At 33.5% G+C, this 17,478-nt stretch overlaps 1 protein-coding gene across 1 annotated transcript; it reads left to right on the forward strand.

The window, feature by feature from the left end:
- The first annotated feature begins 7,844 nt into the window (after positions 1 to 7,844).
- On the forward strand, positions 7,845 to 9,221 carry LOC149247366 (cytochrome P450 86B1-like). The gene has a single exon (XM_089444028.1). It carries the CDS (start codon positions 7,845 to 7,847, stop codon positions 9,219 to 9,221), a length of 1,377 nt encoding a protein of 458 aa, XP_089300154.1.
- Positions 9,222 to 17,478: the final 8,257 nt, after the last annotated feature.

Consider the following 17,478-nt stretch of genomic DNA (forward strand, 5'->3'; position numbering starts at 1 on the left):
GGATTAGAATTGATCATGGTAATAAATCCATTTGAATATGGGAAACATTTGATGCAGTTTACATGTGTGAATCCACTGATCTTTTTGGAGTTAGTTTCATAGGGAAATCTTGCCATAATGGCTCTTGAATTCCTTACTAGAACATCAGTTTAGAATAGATAATAGTAGCTTAGGAGTTAAATGTGTCAATTTTACATGGAGTTTTTGGCCAACAGAAGTAGAAATTTTGGCATATGTTGTACAAAGTTCTGGGCTCAAACCAGGATGTTTTAATGCAATAGATAATCCTTTAAAAAATAATAATACATTAAATTAAATAAAAGTATTATTAATGAAGTATCATTAATAAGTGAGTTGCAATTTGTGGAAATTAAATTTTAATTGTATTATTAATGGCTATATTCAATATACTTAATGTACCATTTAATTTTATTGTATAATTAAATTTACATACAAAATTATGTTAATTATAATTTTATTAAAAGAAACAAAATACTACATAATAAAAATTATACCATTTATTTTTTTAGCTATAAATACAACATTATGAATCTTAACCAAAAACAACACTATGAATCTTAACCAAAAGCAATATGAATATTTTTATTTATTTTTAATTAATGTTCAATAATTATTTGGTATTTTTATAAATTATTATAACGTAAATAATGTAAGTAATTTAAATTTGCTTCTTTCAATGATATCTTTACCAGTAAAAGGATTCACTTAAATACTAATATATATTGGTAAAATCATGTTGATTTCATATTTATGGGCTAAATTGGCATTGAGTTAGAAAAATGGTGGATTTGCTTAGATTGATAGATTTTATAAGTTAAAAAAAAATTATTTTAAAATACTTGTATTATGATATATGTCATAAGATGCATTGGTAATAGGCATTTTATAGTTGTTATATGCATTAAACTATATGCACAAAATTCACCTATACAAAAAAGCAGTATATTGTTTTTTCTATCATATTTATTTTTAATCTCTATTTTATTTTGTTTATAAATTTACATATTTTATGATATAAAATTTTAATCTATTAATAATAATAATAATAATAATAATATTTAAAACATATATATATATATATTTTTAAATAATTATTGGATATCATTTAATTTTTTAATCTTAAAAAATTAATGACAAAACATAACTTTTTAATTGTATAATTTTATTTTTAACTTTAAAATAATTTAATATGAAATTTAAGAAAATATTATATGGTAATTTTCATGTGTAATTGATAGTTTTTGTTAAAAAAAAAGTGATTATCACTTTTTGCATAATATTTTGATTTTGATGGATTAATTTTATCTATTTTTATTTTAATGTTTTCATAAAATTAATTCTGATGCGATGTACACATTTAATACATCTAAAATAGGCGACTAATTGAAGTTTGGGAAAAATGGGACATATATACAAGTAAGCAACATCACCATCACAACCCTTCCTCTACATTATGATTGATTTTAGTGCTAGCACCAATAATAGGGTAATGGCCTTTGTACTTTGGCTCCAAACTTAGGTAGACCCTTTTGGGGGTATTAATTTTATCATGCAACTCCCTTACTCACTCTACTTCATCATACCATCAAATTTGCACAAACATTATAATAATACATTTGACATCATGAGATTGTGCAAGGTGCCATCTATTTTATTTCCAATGCAAGCTTTCAATAAGAGTCGTGTATGTTTTTGACCCCCAATTCTCTATTGTTCATCTTTTCTATTGTCCTAGCTCTTTTCCTCCTATCTCCCTTGCTCCTCCATTCATTGTAACTTACGCCTCACCCCCTCTTTTTCTCCCTTTAGCCAAGCATCACCCCTCAAACCTATTCAATAATCAACCATACCCTTCCCTCTGCCATGTCTATAGACCCCTAAGTCACAAACACATGGGAACCAAGTGCAGGGGCACATCATATCCCATAGCCTCCAACTCCCCCTATTGGCCCCTAGGGAAATTAGATATTAAACATGATGTTGTAGCCACTAGACTTAGATATGATTGTGTTCTACTAAGGAACACTGACAATAGATAGATAAGTTGGTCCTCCAAGGTTGATAGCTTCACTAATAGAATTCAATGTAGAAAATACATGAGGAGACTAGAAGCTAGGTTTCAAACTCATGTGCACCCAGAACAAAGGATACCGAGCTATTTTTTTGCAATGTGATTTTACTAGATGCCTAAAATTATTGTTACATTATCCATTGGGAGACCTTCAGAAAACTAGAATGAAGTAGTTAACATTTTGAGGTGACTACAAGAAAGTTTTAATATTATGTGCAAGTGGATCTATGACTTTAGCTTCCATGCCTCAGATGACGATGGTAATAGGGATGACATCATGGTTGAGGTGAAGGCAGGTTTAGGGCATCCATGCACTAGCTCTAATCAATATTGATCAATGAGGAGCTCATGCAAACTCCTCCTCAAAGAGGAAAATCCGAAATGTTTGAAGAACAACTTGACCCATCTTCTGAGCTTTCCCATAATTAAAAAATGCCTCGATTTCCCATTGTCTTCACTTCCAGTAATTAGCAATATTTTTGTAAGTCTATTTTTTTAATATTTGGATGTTACTTAGTGTTTGTTTTGCTAATGAAATATTGTTAACGTTAGACATGGTCTCATACTTGATCGTACAGTAGCTAGACTAGCTTCCATTTTTGAAATTCACACTCACCTTGTATGTAACATTTTTATACATTATTAATACATAAGTATTCTACATTAATGGAAAATTATTTTTAATATTTTATGATTTCCTAGGATGACATGTTAAGGGAGGAAACAAAGAATGAGGGTGGCATAGCCATCATCACCTCAAGCAATAGCATGGAGAGACGTGGTTGTCACCCTCTACAAAAAGTTATCAAGGTAGTGTTGGATGGTACATGTCCTTAAGTGTTGTAATGAATTCAAGAGCATTTTAATCATCTCTCATGTGCAAATGTGGAACTGAGAGGATGGGGAGAGGATTTTGGAACCTTCTCAGTGATTCTCCACATTGTTTCATGATTACAATGGCCCTTGGAAATAGTAGTTTCCATGTGGTTAAAAGGCATACATGGAATTATCAACCTCTCCTTGTTGTTGTTTCAGTGTTTAGTTTTAGCTTCTACTTGTGGATTTTTTGGAAGCATTGAGCTTGGTTAAAACATGAACTGAGGGAAGGGTTAGACCCCCTAGCCACACTCCATTAGCTCAGTCTTGGCTTCCTTTCATCCCATGCCTACTAAACAATCTCCTAGTAGTAAGAAATGTTTTAGTTAGTTTTTCTTTAGCTACATGGATTTTTCTTTGTGTGTTTTTTGTACTTGGGAAAATAGAGTTTATAAGGTGGTAGGCCCCATTTCTAGATTTCATCTTTTAAATTAGTGTAATGGTATATGATGATTTTGACAACATATTTCCCTTTGCTTTGCTCAATAGTTAGTTGTTTTATCTAAAGAATATTTTTGTTGCTCTTTTAAAAATTTGGAAGGTGGTGCATTAATCTTCATAGGCTTCTTATCCTCGAGGTGAAGGGTCTCCTCTTAGAAGGGTTTGATTCTAAAACTTTCTCCCAATCAAGCAGTCCTATGAAGGGTGTGAAGTCTTTATAACGTCCCTTGCTTTGTTAGAGGTGGATCTAGTTCATGGTCTATGAGTTGTGGTTTGTGGTCTATGGTTTAGGGTCCCACCTTCCTTCCCAGTCTATGATATGTCTCACCTCCTTCTGTTGGTTTGTTTCTAAGGGTTGTTAAGAAGTTCCTCACATAGGGGCTCTACTAGTCACGCCTCTTTTGGGAGCACAAAGGCCCAAACCTTGGCTCAACTTTTCCATTCACAAACCACCTCCCTCTCCTCCCAAGAAATTTAATAGGAGCTTTGGGAGGTTGAGGAGGGTATTTCCATCGATAAGGAATGTCACTTAGATTCATAAGTGTTATATATGGTTGTTGACTAGGTTTTGGATGTTGGCTATAGCCTAGGGAACTAGAATCAATACACATACATGATGGACCTACATTAACGTTTGAAACTGCTCCTAGATAGAGTATTACTAGACAAAAATGACACAAGAGATGATGATGATGCTAGATAAGCTACAATCAAAATTATAAGCCATAGACAAATGTTTGGAAAGGATAGAAATGGTCATCCTACATGGAAAAGTCTATGGTCCTCTAAATAGCCTAACTGAGGAGATGATCATTGGTGTGGAAGTTTCCACCTCCTCATAAAATTTACATGATACTTTATGTTTTTATGTTCTTTACTATAATAATATTGTGCATAAATTATGATAGTATTTATCACTAATAAACCATGATTTTGTAGCCTTTTTATGGTTGAATATAATCATTAAAATTTACATATTTTTTGGAAAAATAAGCTTCTATTTTTCCATCGTTCTCGTTTTAGTGGCCAACATAAAACATTAAAAAAATAGAATATGTATAACTTCTCTTTAATTAATAAAAAACTTTTAATTAAAAATATATATATATGATTATTTAATTGGTCAATTTTTATATTTATTGTAAAGCATAGTTGTACAAACCAACCCCAACATTTTGTAAACTCATTAACTCACATTTATGGCACGAACGGGAACAAACTTCCGCAATTAGCTGAGACCAAGAGCGAAAACTTAGGAGCTTTTTTAAAACTTCAACTAATGACATGGGAAATTGAAAATGAGTTTACAATATCAAAAAGCTGTTAAAACATTTTTTTTTAATATTTAATATTATTAAATTAAAATATAAATATTTATGTGGATAGTATATTTATTTTGGAATATGTATTTAAAATTTTTAATTTAAATATTAATAATTATTATGTGAAGGGTAGTAATTTAATTATCATAAAATATTTTAGTATTATATACAAATTAAATGTTGAAATTTATTTTCTAAATATTTATGTATTTTTTTCCTTTTTAATTAAATTCATTAATTAAAAAAAATATCATATGAAATTAATTATAATTTTTTGGGCATTTGGTATTGATAAGATATAGTATTGATCCATAACATTATAACAAGGTCTATTTACAAATTAAGAATCTTCATAATAAAGTTAAGGATGAATATCTATGATTAAGAATCTTTTTACACGTTCTTTTTTAAATATATTAATTCTTTTTATCATTAATAATAAAAATAATATTTTAAATAAAATTATAATTGAGCTAATGCTTATGTTTTTCTTTTTTTTAGCAACTTGAGATGTATGATGAAATAAGTGTTTTGATGTTTATTATGGATTGATATCTATCTTCAATTAGTAGTCATTTAACTTATATAGTTGTACTAGTTTTATTTAATTAATATAAACCCTTACTTTATTACAAGTATTTTTATTATATTAATTCAAAATATTATCATAAAAGATTATTAAATTACACTTAAATCTTATTTCAAACATTATTTAAATTAACAATATTCATTTTATAGCTGTGAATATTTAAATATTAAACTACAACCACAACTTATTTCAAAATTTATTTAAATAAAAGAAGTTAATTATGTCAATAGGCATGTTTATTTTGGAATTGAATTTTCAAAATTTTAATTTAATTATCAATAATTATTAGGTGGATAGTAGGGATTTAACTTTGATAGAATATTCTTAGTATTATACACAGATCAAAGCAAATATTTATTTCAAAGTTATTATGTTTTTTTTTCCTTTTTAATTAATTCATTAATTAAAAAAAATTGTTATATGAACAAGTGTCATATGAAATGAATTATGTTTTTTTGGGCATTAGTATTGATAAGTCATCGTATTGGCCATGGTAATATAATGAAGTCTATTTATAGATTAAGAATCTCCATGATAAAATGGAGTGAATCTGCGTGATTAGGAATCTTTTTATTTTTCCAAATGTATATATGTAAACCACTTATATATTAATTTTTTTTAATTATTATTATTATTAAAATTATAAATAAAGTTATAATTTAGTTAACTGTATGTTTTTTAAATTTTTAATAACTTGATATGTATGATGAAGTGTTTGAATGTTTATTGTGGATTGATTCTCATTAATATTTATCGATCATTTAATTTATATGGTTGTGGTAATAATACTCACTTTGTAGTTGTGGATATGAATAACTTTTCTAGTTGTAGATATAAATAACTTTTATTATACGTATGTATTTTTGTCCAATCTTTAAATGAAAATCCATTGTAGTGTTGTTATCAACCAACCACTTTATTCAATTTTCAATGTAATTTTGATATTACTAAAATAATATTAAATTTAATTTTCTTTTTTCCCAACCCAAATCATTTAAATTTACAAATGTTTAAAATTTATAATATAAAATTTAATTTTACAAAGACATTAAAATTTTATACATTTATTTTGTTTCTCATTTTCTATATAAATATGTATGGATTTTAAAGTTTGAAACATAATATTTATATTACTACAAATCATCAAAATTCAAAATTTATATTTATTAATATTACTACAAATTATCAAAATTCAAAATTTATATTTATTAATATTGAATATAAATATGTATATTTATTTTGTTTCTCATTTTCTATATAAATATGTTTGGATATAGTAATTTTGATATTATTATTATTATCCAATTTAAAGTTCACGGTCAAGCCAAACACCAAATTGTTTATGGGGCAGCAAACCCATCTCCATACTAAGTCTACAAAGACATACATACTCTACCCTTTGGTTTTGAACATGTAACCTCTTAGAAGGAAACACATGCTCTTAACCATTATGTCTACTCAAGCTATATATATTTAGAAATAAAGTTAATTTTAATTAACCTAGAATTAGTTTCAAATAATATTTAAAATATACTTCTATATATTGTAATTTAATATAATTTTTATATTTTTAATATATAATATTGCAAACTTAAACTTTCCTACAAATTTAAGTGAATTTTCTAATCATTTTAAATTTAAATGAAATTTCTAATCACTCTAAATATTTAGAGTTAGATAATTGCTTGGCTATAAAAACTCAAATACATAATTAATTAATTTATTTTAATTAACAAACACTTACTATTTTGTATTATAGTATTTGTTTTTATTTTTTCAAATTTATATTTTATTATTACTTTCTATATATATATTATAAACTAAATACTCAAGATCTCACCCTTTCATTGTGCTGGTTAATACTCAAAATCGAAACATAACAGCGGCCACTATTCACCTCAATATTCCTGCTGAAATGTGGTCTATCTCCTTGCACTTCAAGGTTAAGTATACAAAGTGAAAAATTACATAATGTAATTACGTTGAAGTCTCTTCTCTTAAAATCTTATTTTGTAAATGCTTATTTGCTTTCTATTTAACTGGTTTATATAAAATATTTTACTCAAAATATGAGTATTTTAAATCAAGAAAATATGAATACATGCGCTTAAATTTAACCCTGCAAATCCGTACTTTATTTTTATTTATTTTTCATTATATTATAATTTAAAACAGCACAAAATTTTAGATGGTCCTATAGCGACCTTCACTGATGTGACTGCCTGAGCATTATTGAAGGAACTGGAAGCCTGTCCACAACCTTGCACATGCACATTTAAAATTTTCGAGACATAGTCTATCTATATTAATAAGCCATCCTCTCATCATCTGCAGATGATCTGCAGTGAGTAAGATTCCTACTTTGCTAGCGTTGGATCAATTAGTTCGCCCTCAGGAAATGGAGACCAATTTCGGCGTCTTGGCTACTCTATTTCCTCTGCTAATTCTAACCGTTTTTCTCTGCAGATGTTTATTCATGTCAAATAGGAAGACAAATGTTCCGCTGAATTGGCCTCTGGTAGGCATGATGCCTTCGTTGCTGTGGAATCTCGGCAATTTCTACGAATGGGCAGCAGCAATACGTGGGAGTCTGAGCTTCACGTCTGGTATTCTCAAGGCCAAATTTGATGTTATTACATCTAGTCCTCCGAATTTAGCGTATATTCTTGAGAACAAATGCCCTAATTTTGCCAGGGCTACCCCTGACTATGTCTGTGATATATTTGGAGATGGCTTATTTGCCGATGAAAATCAAAGGCGAGCCACTGATATGGTACTGAACAGCAGCGATTTCCGGGATTACAGTATAAATTTCACTCAAAAGCTGGTTCAAGAAAGGCTTGTTCCAGTTCTGGAAGAGGCCTACAAGCAGGATTCGGTTATAGATCTTCAGGCCGTATTTCATAGCTTTGCGTTTGATAGTTCAACTCGCATGGTATTTGGAAAGCACAGCGGAGTTCCTGCAGCTTCCTTTGACAAAGCATTTGATGAAGTGACTGAAGCATGGGCTTATAACCTAATCATCCCTCCTGCTGTTTGTAAACTGATGAAATGCCTGAACATGGTGAATTCTACAGAGAGAAAAGAGCTCAAGAATACAGTCCATGAATCTGTAAACCAGATGGTGAAGTCTAGAAAGAGTGAGCTCGCTAATAACAGCACTGCAGAAAACGAAGTGGGTACTGATATTCTTTCCAGATTAACCAAGCTTCAGGGAGAGGAAGGGCGTTTTAGTTCTGATAACTCGTTGCAGAACTTATTCTTCGGCCTAATCTTTGCTTCTAGGCTTTATCTTGGAGCACTTTGCTGGTTCTTCTGGCTTTTGAGCAAGCATCCAGAGGTAGAAGATAAGATATTGATGGAACTCTCTGAGGTCATCGACTCAGATCAATGCAGTCACAGCCATTCGATCTATCGGGATGAGTGGAATTTCGATATGGATGTGCTGAAGGACATGAAATATTTAGAAGCTGCTTTGTGGGAAACCCTGAGGCTTTATCCCCCACTTCCGATTAGTAACGTACGAGCTTTGGAAGATGAGGTTTTGCCCGATGGCACCTCTGTGAAAAAGGGGTCCGTGGTGTTGTGCTTGATTTATGGTGCGAACCGAATGGAGAGTGTGTGGGGGGAGGATGCGAGGGAGTTCAAGCCAGAGAGATGGATTGGGCGTGCTAAAGAAGGAAGTAACAAATACGGGTATCCTGTGTTGGGAAGAGGAGATATAATAGATATGGATTTCATAATCACCATGAAGTGCGTTGCTGCTCATGTTCTTGTACGCTATCATGTGAATGTAGATCCGGAGCTTTCTGTGGAGCCGAAGCTAGCACTGACTCTACTTGTTAAAGATGGGTTACCCGTCACACTGCAGTCGAGGGAGGACGCCCTCCACGCCCGTTGATTTCAAATGCTAGGGTTTTAATGATTTTGGGGTACTCAGCTCTTTGCTCGAATTAACTGGCATGCCATGTCTTTATCTTTTTTCTGTAAGGAAGAAAATACTCTTTATTTTGGTATTATGAAAAAAAAAGAAAAAAGGGTACATTCTCACACTTGTTTTTACATTCTTTAATCTTTCATTTCTTTTTTCCTTTATCTTTTCATTTTTGTTCCTTTGTTTTACAATCATATATATTTGAGAGAGTTACAAAAAAGTCCACAAATAGTAGTTTTGCAATCATAGAGCACAATCAAGAATTACAAAAAGATGGAGCTAGTGAGCATAAAATCTACCACGGATTAGGAGTAACACACTGGAAAAGAATGTTGTGTCCATAGAGCATGTACACTATAAAGAGGAGAAGGACCTGGAGTTCAAGAGCTCGCCATCTGCGTAAGCTACAAAAACAAACTTACTTGGACCAGAGTGAATACCCCTCTTTGAGAGGAGGTTTGCCACTTGATTCTACTCTCTATAGATGTGGGTGTATGTTATGTTCTGAAAGTTGTTAGTCAGTCTCTTAATATACCCCATCCAATTGGAGAGGATAGGAGGGTTGAAAGAGGAGTGATCCCTAACCCACTCTATAATGCTTTTGGCATCTCCATGAATGTAAATTTGTTCCTGTCTTAACGATTTTGCAAACTAAAGAGCGCCCCATAGTGCTATGATCGCAACTCTACTGTTAGTGCCCTGTCCTCCCTTCTAGCAAAAGTGATTAATTCATGATGACAACTCCACAGCCACAGCTCCTTCATTGGCTTTGGCTTGCCCCATCGAAAGGACCAATTGGATATTTTCCCTTCAGTTCCTTTATTGTTATATTTCTCTTCTTTCTCTGTCTCTCTATGAGACTGATCTCTGAAAAATAATTAACATCCTTCATAATAACCTCCCAAATCACCAACGGTTTTTGGTGAAAAATATAAGAGTTTCTGCTGCGCCAAATAGACCAAATGATGTAGAAGGGTAATGCATGATACTTATTACCTTTATGGAGCCAGAAACGTAGGCATGAATGCAGAGTTTGTTGCGGACCCGGAGGACCCAAATGCAGGCAGTCCAGTACACCCGCCCATACCTTCTTAGCGAAGGGGCAATGTAGCAAGAGGTGGTTAATCTCTTCGTTGTGATTCCAGCAAAGGGGGGAAATGCCCAGGGCATGGAATTCCTTGCACCTCAGAATATCCCAAGTAAGAACCCTGTTATGTAATGTCGGCCAGCAAAAGCAAATGAGTTTGGTTGGGATCACCCATCTCCATGCCGCTTGGAACCAATATTTATCATCAAAATCTTGCTTTTCCAGTGGAAGCTTGTTGTATATGTCTTTGACACTTGCCTTGCCTTTCTTCATGTTACCCTCCCATAGCAGTCTATCTTCCCCTTCATGGATGGAGATGCCAGCGTCAAAATGATGTGTGAGGTAGATCTCCCATTCAATAGCATTCTGACCAATTAAGCCAAGCTTGTCTGCCTTTGCCCAGGGTTGTAGCAGAGGTGTATAGTCATTCTGCCTACTTATCTTAGGAAAATGGTGAATGCCCATGTTGTGCAAGGTGGTTATGAGGTCAAGCGATAGTGTATGGTTACCCTGAAAGTTTTTCAGAGCGTCCAGACTTAACTCCACTGCTCTTCCGTCCCCCACCTCCCATCTCATGAAGCCCAACATTAATTATATTTTTTTGTCATGCCCCGCCATATGTAGGAAGCAATGTTGGTCCTCATTGGTCCATCCCTGAGCCATAGATTTGATGGCCTTCCTTACATATATTTCTCCCTTTATGAGGTGACCCCAAATGTTGTCTTTTGTCACTACCCTCCACAAATTCTTAACAATCAGTGCTCTATTAAGATAGTGGGTGTCCAATATACCCCAGTCGCCCTCATCAATTGGCCTGGCAATGACTTTCCATCTCATTGGGTGGAGCTTTCCCTTCAAATATGTCCTTGACCAAACAAAATTGGCCATAATGGCATCCAATTTACGACAAATCTCCATGGGCAACATAAAAAGTTGCATCCAAAAGACAGAGATGTTCTGCAAAACAAATTTGATGAGAGTCAACCTACCTCCAATAGTTAACCACATGTCTGGCCATCCAATAAAATTCTTTTTGAATCTGTCAATCAATCAGCCCCAATCCTTGTTGTCGTAGTTGTTGGGTTTGAGATGAAAACCAAGGTAAGTAAATCCCTCATCGAGAGTTACAGCAGTAATACCAAATAGTCGACAGATTTCCCTGCATCTAGGCTTCTCTGTGTCACTGTAAATCACTAGAGATTTGGTTTTGTTCATATATAACCCTGAGGCCACATTGAAAGTGTTAATGATGTTATGTAAGACCACCCATTTTTCGATCACGTTCATGTCACCGAAAAGTAGGTCATCTACAAACATAAGGTGAGAAATGTGAATGTTTATGTTAATCTTTACACCATGGAACTTACCCACAGCCCTTTCAATGCCAATCCTATGGCTGAGATAGTCCATGACCAACAAGAAGAGCAAAGGCGATAAGGCGCAGCCTTGCCGATCTCCCCTATGGGCCCTGAAGAAATTTGTTGGATATCCATTAATGATCACGGCGAAATTAGTAGACTTGGAACATGCCATGATCTAGCCAATATTGGGAAGTGACATGTCGACCTCGTGAAGAATCATCAAGCTTTATGTAGGTCGACCTTAAGCAAATTAACTTTCCTCTTACAAGATTTCATTGTGAGAATACATTCCTGCATAATATATGCTCTTTATCTATAATATTAAAAATGTATATAACTTATTTCTCATATTTCCAGTTTTCTTTTTTAATATGTTCTTTATCGAAATTCTTCTGGTGCTCCAATTCTCCTCCTAAATATGTTCTTCATTGAAATTCTTTTGGTGCTCCAGCTTTTGCAATATATAATTATATTTCTATTAAATAAATATTTGATATTTAAAGAAGTTTGACTTCAATTAGTTTTGAAATTTATTTTTTTTTTTATAAAATTAATTAAAGCTTTGAAATTTTTTATTTTTATTTGTTAATTTTTAAATTGAATTTATATTTTCTTATTAGTTCGTATAGATGAAATGGTTAATTTAATAATATAGATTAAAGGATTAATTTAATAGGATTATAAATAAAATTTGTCAAAAATAAAATTTATTTTAAAAATAAAAATTATATGCCACTAAGTGTCATAATATTACACACATCAAATCTCAATATTTATGAAAATTTGACACCAAATATTAGTACACAAATCAAATTTCAATATTTATGAAAATTTGATTTCAATACATGAATCTGAATCATTACTGGGCTAATGTGAATGTGGACAAACTATTGAATAGTATATTGCCCTAATTTCATGGGAAAACTCATATACCCACCCCACTGACCATGGCGAAAAAATCGTAAAGTGTGGTGTGCCTCATTAAATAAATGATCTTGCTTGCCTCGTCTTGTGATGCTTCTAAAATAGAAATGGGTGGCAATATATCCACTAGAAATTGCCCCTAAAGCTGTAAAGATACACTGAAAGAATTGGACATGCCTATGATGTCATTGCAAAAATGTTGCAACAAAGTAAAGATAACTGTTGGCATTATGACTCAGATTTGGCACTATGACACAGGTGTTGTTCTTGATGGCAACTCACTCAGAAGACAGATCACAGTTCAATAGGTTAACAGTACAGAGTTACAGATCAGATTTCACAGAATGAGGAAAGTGAGGTATATGCAGGTTCACCTTGACAAAGTAGCGTATACACGCGAGTTAACAGACCAAAAGGAGCGTATACGTACACACGCACTTTCACAGAATGAAAGGCGTGTATATCTTGAAAAACTAAGTTTTGGTCCAAGGTATTTTGGTCCATGGTATTTTGATCCATGGTATTGGTCCAAGAGATATGGTCGAGGTATTGACCCTAGGTATTGGTCCTAAGTGGTTGTGGTCCATGGTATTGAGTAAGGCCTAAGACTATAAAAGGAGGAGAAGATCCTTAGGCAAAGGCATTCAAGTATTGAATATCCGATGAAGAGCAAGATCTAGTATACAGGTTATTGGGTTATGGTGCATAGCTGGATCTGAACCAAGAATGAACCTTAGCGCTTGATGAAGGATAAGATCTAATGTTGGGTCAATATCTTAAGGCTTGAAGTGAATTATCTTTATGTGATTTGATCATTTATCTGAATAACTGGCGCATGTTGTAGTCTGTAAATATGATGATCTGGGTATAACTGAAGTATGGAATTGTTGTAATGTTCAAATCATCATTTACAGATCTGTACACAAGTTCGCTTTAGAAAAGGCGCGTATACATGCTGGTTCTACATATCAAAACATCGTATACATCTTAAATTTGATTTGCAGATCTGTACACAGGTTCTCCTTGAGAAAAGAGTGTATGCATGCAGGTTCGACACATGGAAGTAGTGTATACCTTATAAAATATGTTTTAGTTGCTTCTGTTTGCTGTTGCAGTGTTCTGGGTTCTGGCTTGGGTTCTGGTTACTGTATTCTGGTTACAACATTCTGAAGGATCAGATTGAAGGGTTGTCAAAGTGATTGATTGATTCAGTTGTGGCTGATGCAAAAGAAATTGGTTGATGCAGATATATTTGATGATTGAATGATGTTATTGATGGATCCAGTCTAAAAATTTATGAAACGTGGTCCCTGGAAGAAAAGAGAAAGTTGTAGTCTTTTGTAGGCCGGAACCTACGTACTAGTAAACATATCAGTTAGTACAAGAGCTAGGGGGTTGTAGCTCCCTTCTAGGAGAAGCTGGAAAACGAGAGAAGGTTGTAGCCTTCTGCAGGTAGAAGCTTGCGTACTGGTATAACACTGCACTAGTACAAAAATTGTAAAAAGAAGTTTCTTATTATTAAAAAGAAGATAGAGACGATTGCAGCATTGGGTTTCCACCCACATTGGGTTTCCACCTTATATCTTGTGTTCATGTGTGTGTTTGTCTGTTCTGTTTTTACTGCACCTGGTTACTGTTTATATGGTTCTGATGCACTGATTAAAGATCAACATATGATGAATTAACTGAATCATAAGTTTGTTGGATATACGCTAGTTTCCTTAAACAGAGTTGCGTATACACGTGAGTTCCATTAACTGAAGTAGTGTATATGAATCTGATTATGGAAATGAAAAATTATTGACTTGTTAACACTGATTCACCCCCCCCCAAGTATTATTTCCAACAATTGGTATCAAAGCAGGTCCTTCAGAAGGAGCTTGGTCGCTTGAAGGAAGATGTATCATCATGAGTAATCAAGAAAGAAAGGGATCCATCAGACCTCCAATCTTTGATGGAAGCAACTTCGTTTATTGGAAGTTAAGAACCATAGCCTATCTTCAATCTCTTGGAACAGATGTCTGGGAAATCGTGGAAGGAGGATATACATTTCCATTAGCAATTCCTACAGATGCGGCAGGTAAAAAGCAACATGAAACCAATGCCAAGGCTGTCAATACATTATTGGGAAGTCTGTCACAATCAGAGTTTTTCAAAGTTATGCAGCTCAAATCTGCCAAAGAAATATGGGACAAAATCGTTCTAAGCTATGAATGAGACTCTCAGGTAAAACATGCAAAACTGCAAACTCTCATAATTCAATATGAAACTCTCAAGATGCACAATGATGAAAGCATAGCTAGTTACTTCTTATGTATAGATGAGATTGTTATTTGCATGAATAATTTGGGTGAAGAGATAAAAGAAGTTACTTTAGTTGAAAAGGTTTTAAGATCCTTGTCTACCCAGTTTGAATCAAAAGTATCTGCCATAGAAGAAAAGCAGGATCTTCAGACTATTACTAGGACACAGCTGCATGGAATCTTAACTGCTTTCGAGATGAGAAAAGGAGGTCCATCAGATATGAGAGAAGCCGCATTTAAAGCTTCAGGAAAAGAAGAACTCAATGAATCATGACATATTTCAGAAGGAGAAGAAGAAGCAAACTTTGTCAAGAACCTTCAACGGGGTTTTGGAAGATTTAGAGGTAAACTACCTTTCAAATGTTTTGCTTGTGGAAGAGTCGGTCATTATGCTGCCAAATGTCCTCATAAAGATAAGTTTGATAAAGGTAAGGAATCTGCAAAATGGAATAGAAAACAAAGTGTAAGTAAGAAGAGCTACTATATGCATGAAGATAGCGATGGTTTATCAATTAGTGATGAAGATGAAAATAGTAATGACTATAGACTTCTGATGGCTTTTGAAGATGATGATTTCTTGGATGCTTTAGATGAAGATGACCTTTATGAAGAAATCTCTAAACTCAAAATCTATTTAGAAGAAAAGAATATGATTATAGATACTTTGACATTCCAACTTGCTGAAAGAGAAAAACACAATGAAAAACTAGAATGTGAAATTGTGGGTCTAAGAAAGGATATTGAGAAAACAAAAGCTCTCAATCTTAGATTTGCTAAAGGATCAGAAACCTTAAATGAAATTATCAAAGTGCAACGTTCTCCTCTAATAAAGACAAGTTTTGGATATACTGAAGAAGCATCTCAAGCACAAAAGCCGTCAACCTCCACTAAAAGATATCTTGATGCAGCAAAGAGCAGTGAACAGTTTGACAATCGTTAGCAAAGGCATAAAGCAGATCGCCAGGTAACTCAGGCTCAATTTACTTCAAAGATGAACAAAAGCTACAACCAACCTCAGGTAAATCATACTCAATCTGCTTCAAGAATGAATATCAATAGAAACTACAATCATCAGGTCAGTAGATTCGATAATCGCAGGAACTTCTTTAATGGCCAATGTTTTTCAGTCATAAATTTGGACACATAGCTTCTCAATGTGTTGCTTACAAGACCATCATGACTAGAGAAGCACAAAATCAAAGGAATGTGACAGGGATAATGAAAAGGTCCTACAATAACTTTTCTCTTCTTGAAAATGAAATAGAATGCTCTATCTGCAACAACTTCGGTCATAAAGAATCTGAATGCAGGAGTAAATTTCGGCAAACATCTCAGAAGGAGCTGTTGAAGCCCCAAAAATCGGGTCGACAACAAGGGGGATACCCACCCGGTCCGGACCTTGGTTGGCAGCTCCTTATCCGTTTGGTATAGCGGGTCCGACTGGGGATAATGGGACCAGTTTCCCAATCTAAGGGTGTGTGTGTGCAGAGTTGGATTATGCTGATCTAGGAGTTCTGATTTAAGCTATTTTAATCTAATTCTATGCTATTGTAATCTAATGAAAACAGCACATCTAATCTATGCTAACCCGGGGTGTATTTCTTCTATTATGCGATCTAAAGAGATTTTAAACAATAACTGGTGATAAAGATCATTCAACTATCATAAGAATGGAAATCAATTAAGATGAATCACTTTGCATAAAAAGTTAGGCAAAACAGTTGTGAACAACATATCGCATAATAAGTTATTCATATATCAAACATAAATAAATGACTCCACCGTACAAAAGTGCCAAATGGTAACTCACACATTCATGCAATAACATATAAACAACTAAAAACTGTATATCACTTTAAGAATATAAGCAGAAATGGCCAAGAGATAAAAGTACCATTTATCACTGGTCCTACTCATAAGCTTCAAGCGAAAATGATTTATCTCTACTTGTTCTAACATCTACTAAGAGTACAAAAGTGCAACATCAGTAGCAGACATCAAATGCAAACATTAATAAACCTCGATCCATCCATTCATCAAAACCTCCTCTGAGGGTGCAGAAGTGCATGTTCTGAGGACAAGTTTTTGACAAATTTCTAGACCCTTCTCCAAATGCATGAGAAGGGTTAAAATACTACTTCCTAATTCTAATAATAGTCAATTTACAAAATTTAGGATGCAGTTTTCAAACGACCTCCCTTTTTCTAATCTAATTTTAAAGAAAAAACAACATTCTAAACAAGGTTACTTCTGAATCTGATCCTTAAAACTGCATGCATTCATCATGGGCTTGAGGAGAGTCGGCTGGCTGACTTCTGCTTTGAGCTGGGCTGAGAAAACAGAATCTATGAGAGCTGGCACTACTTTCTCGGCCGCATTTATGATACATTTCACAGTCATCTGCTGACTATGCGGCTTCACTAAGTATACCCAGTAACACTCCCAATTTAACCTGTCTAGTGCTTGGACCACTTTTTCCTTTTCCTGTGCCTTCAGCTTCCATTCTGCTTCTAGTCACAGTTTATTTGGCAAATACCCTGGGGTGGTCT

This window comes from Pinus tabuliformis, chromosome 7 (genome assembly GCF_031772625.1).
Source record: "Pinus tabuliformis cultivar Carrire ecotype Pingquan chromosome 7, CPIR1, whole genome shotgun sequence".
NCBI lineage: Eukaryota > Viridiplantae > Streptophyta > Pinopsida > Pinales > Pinaceae > Pinus > Pinus tabuliformis.

Excerpts from the sequence above, each read along its gene's own strand:
- LOC149247366 (XM_089444028.1), top strand. The coding sequence starts at position 7,845 with ATGATGCCTTCGTTGCTGTGGAATCTCGGCAATTTCTACGAATGGGCA.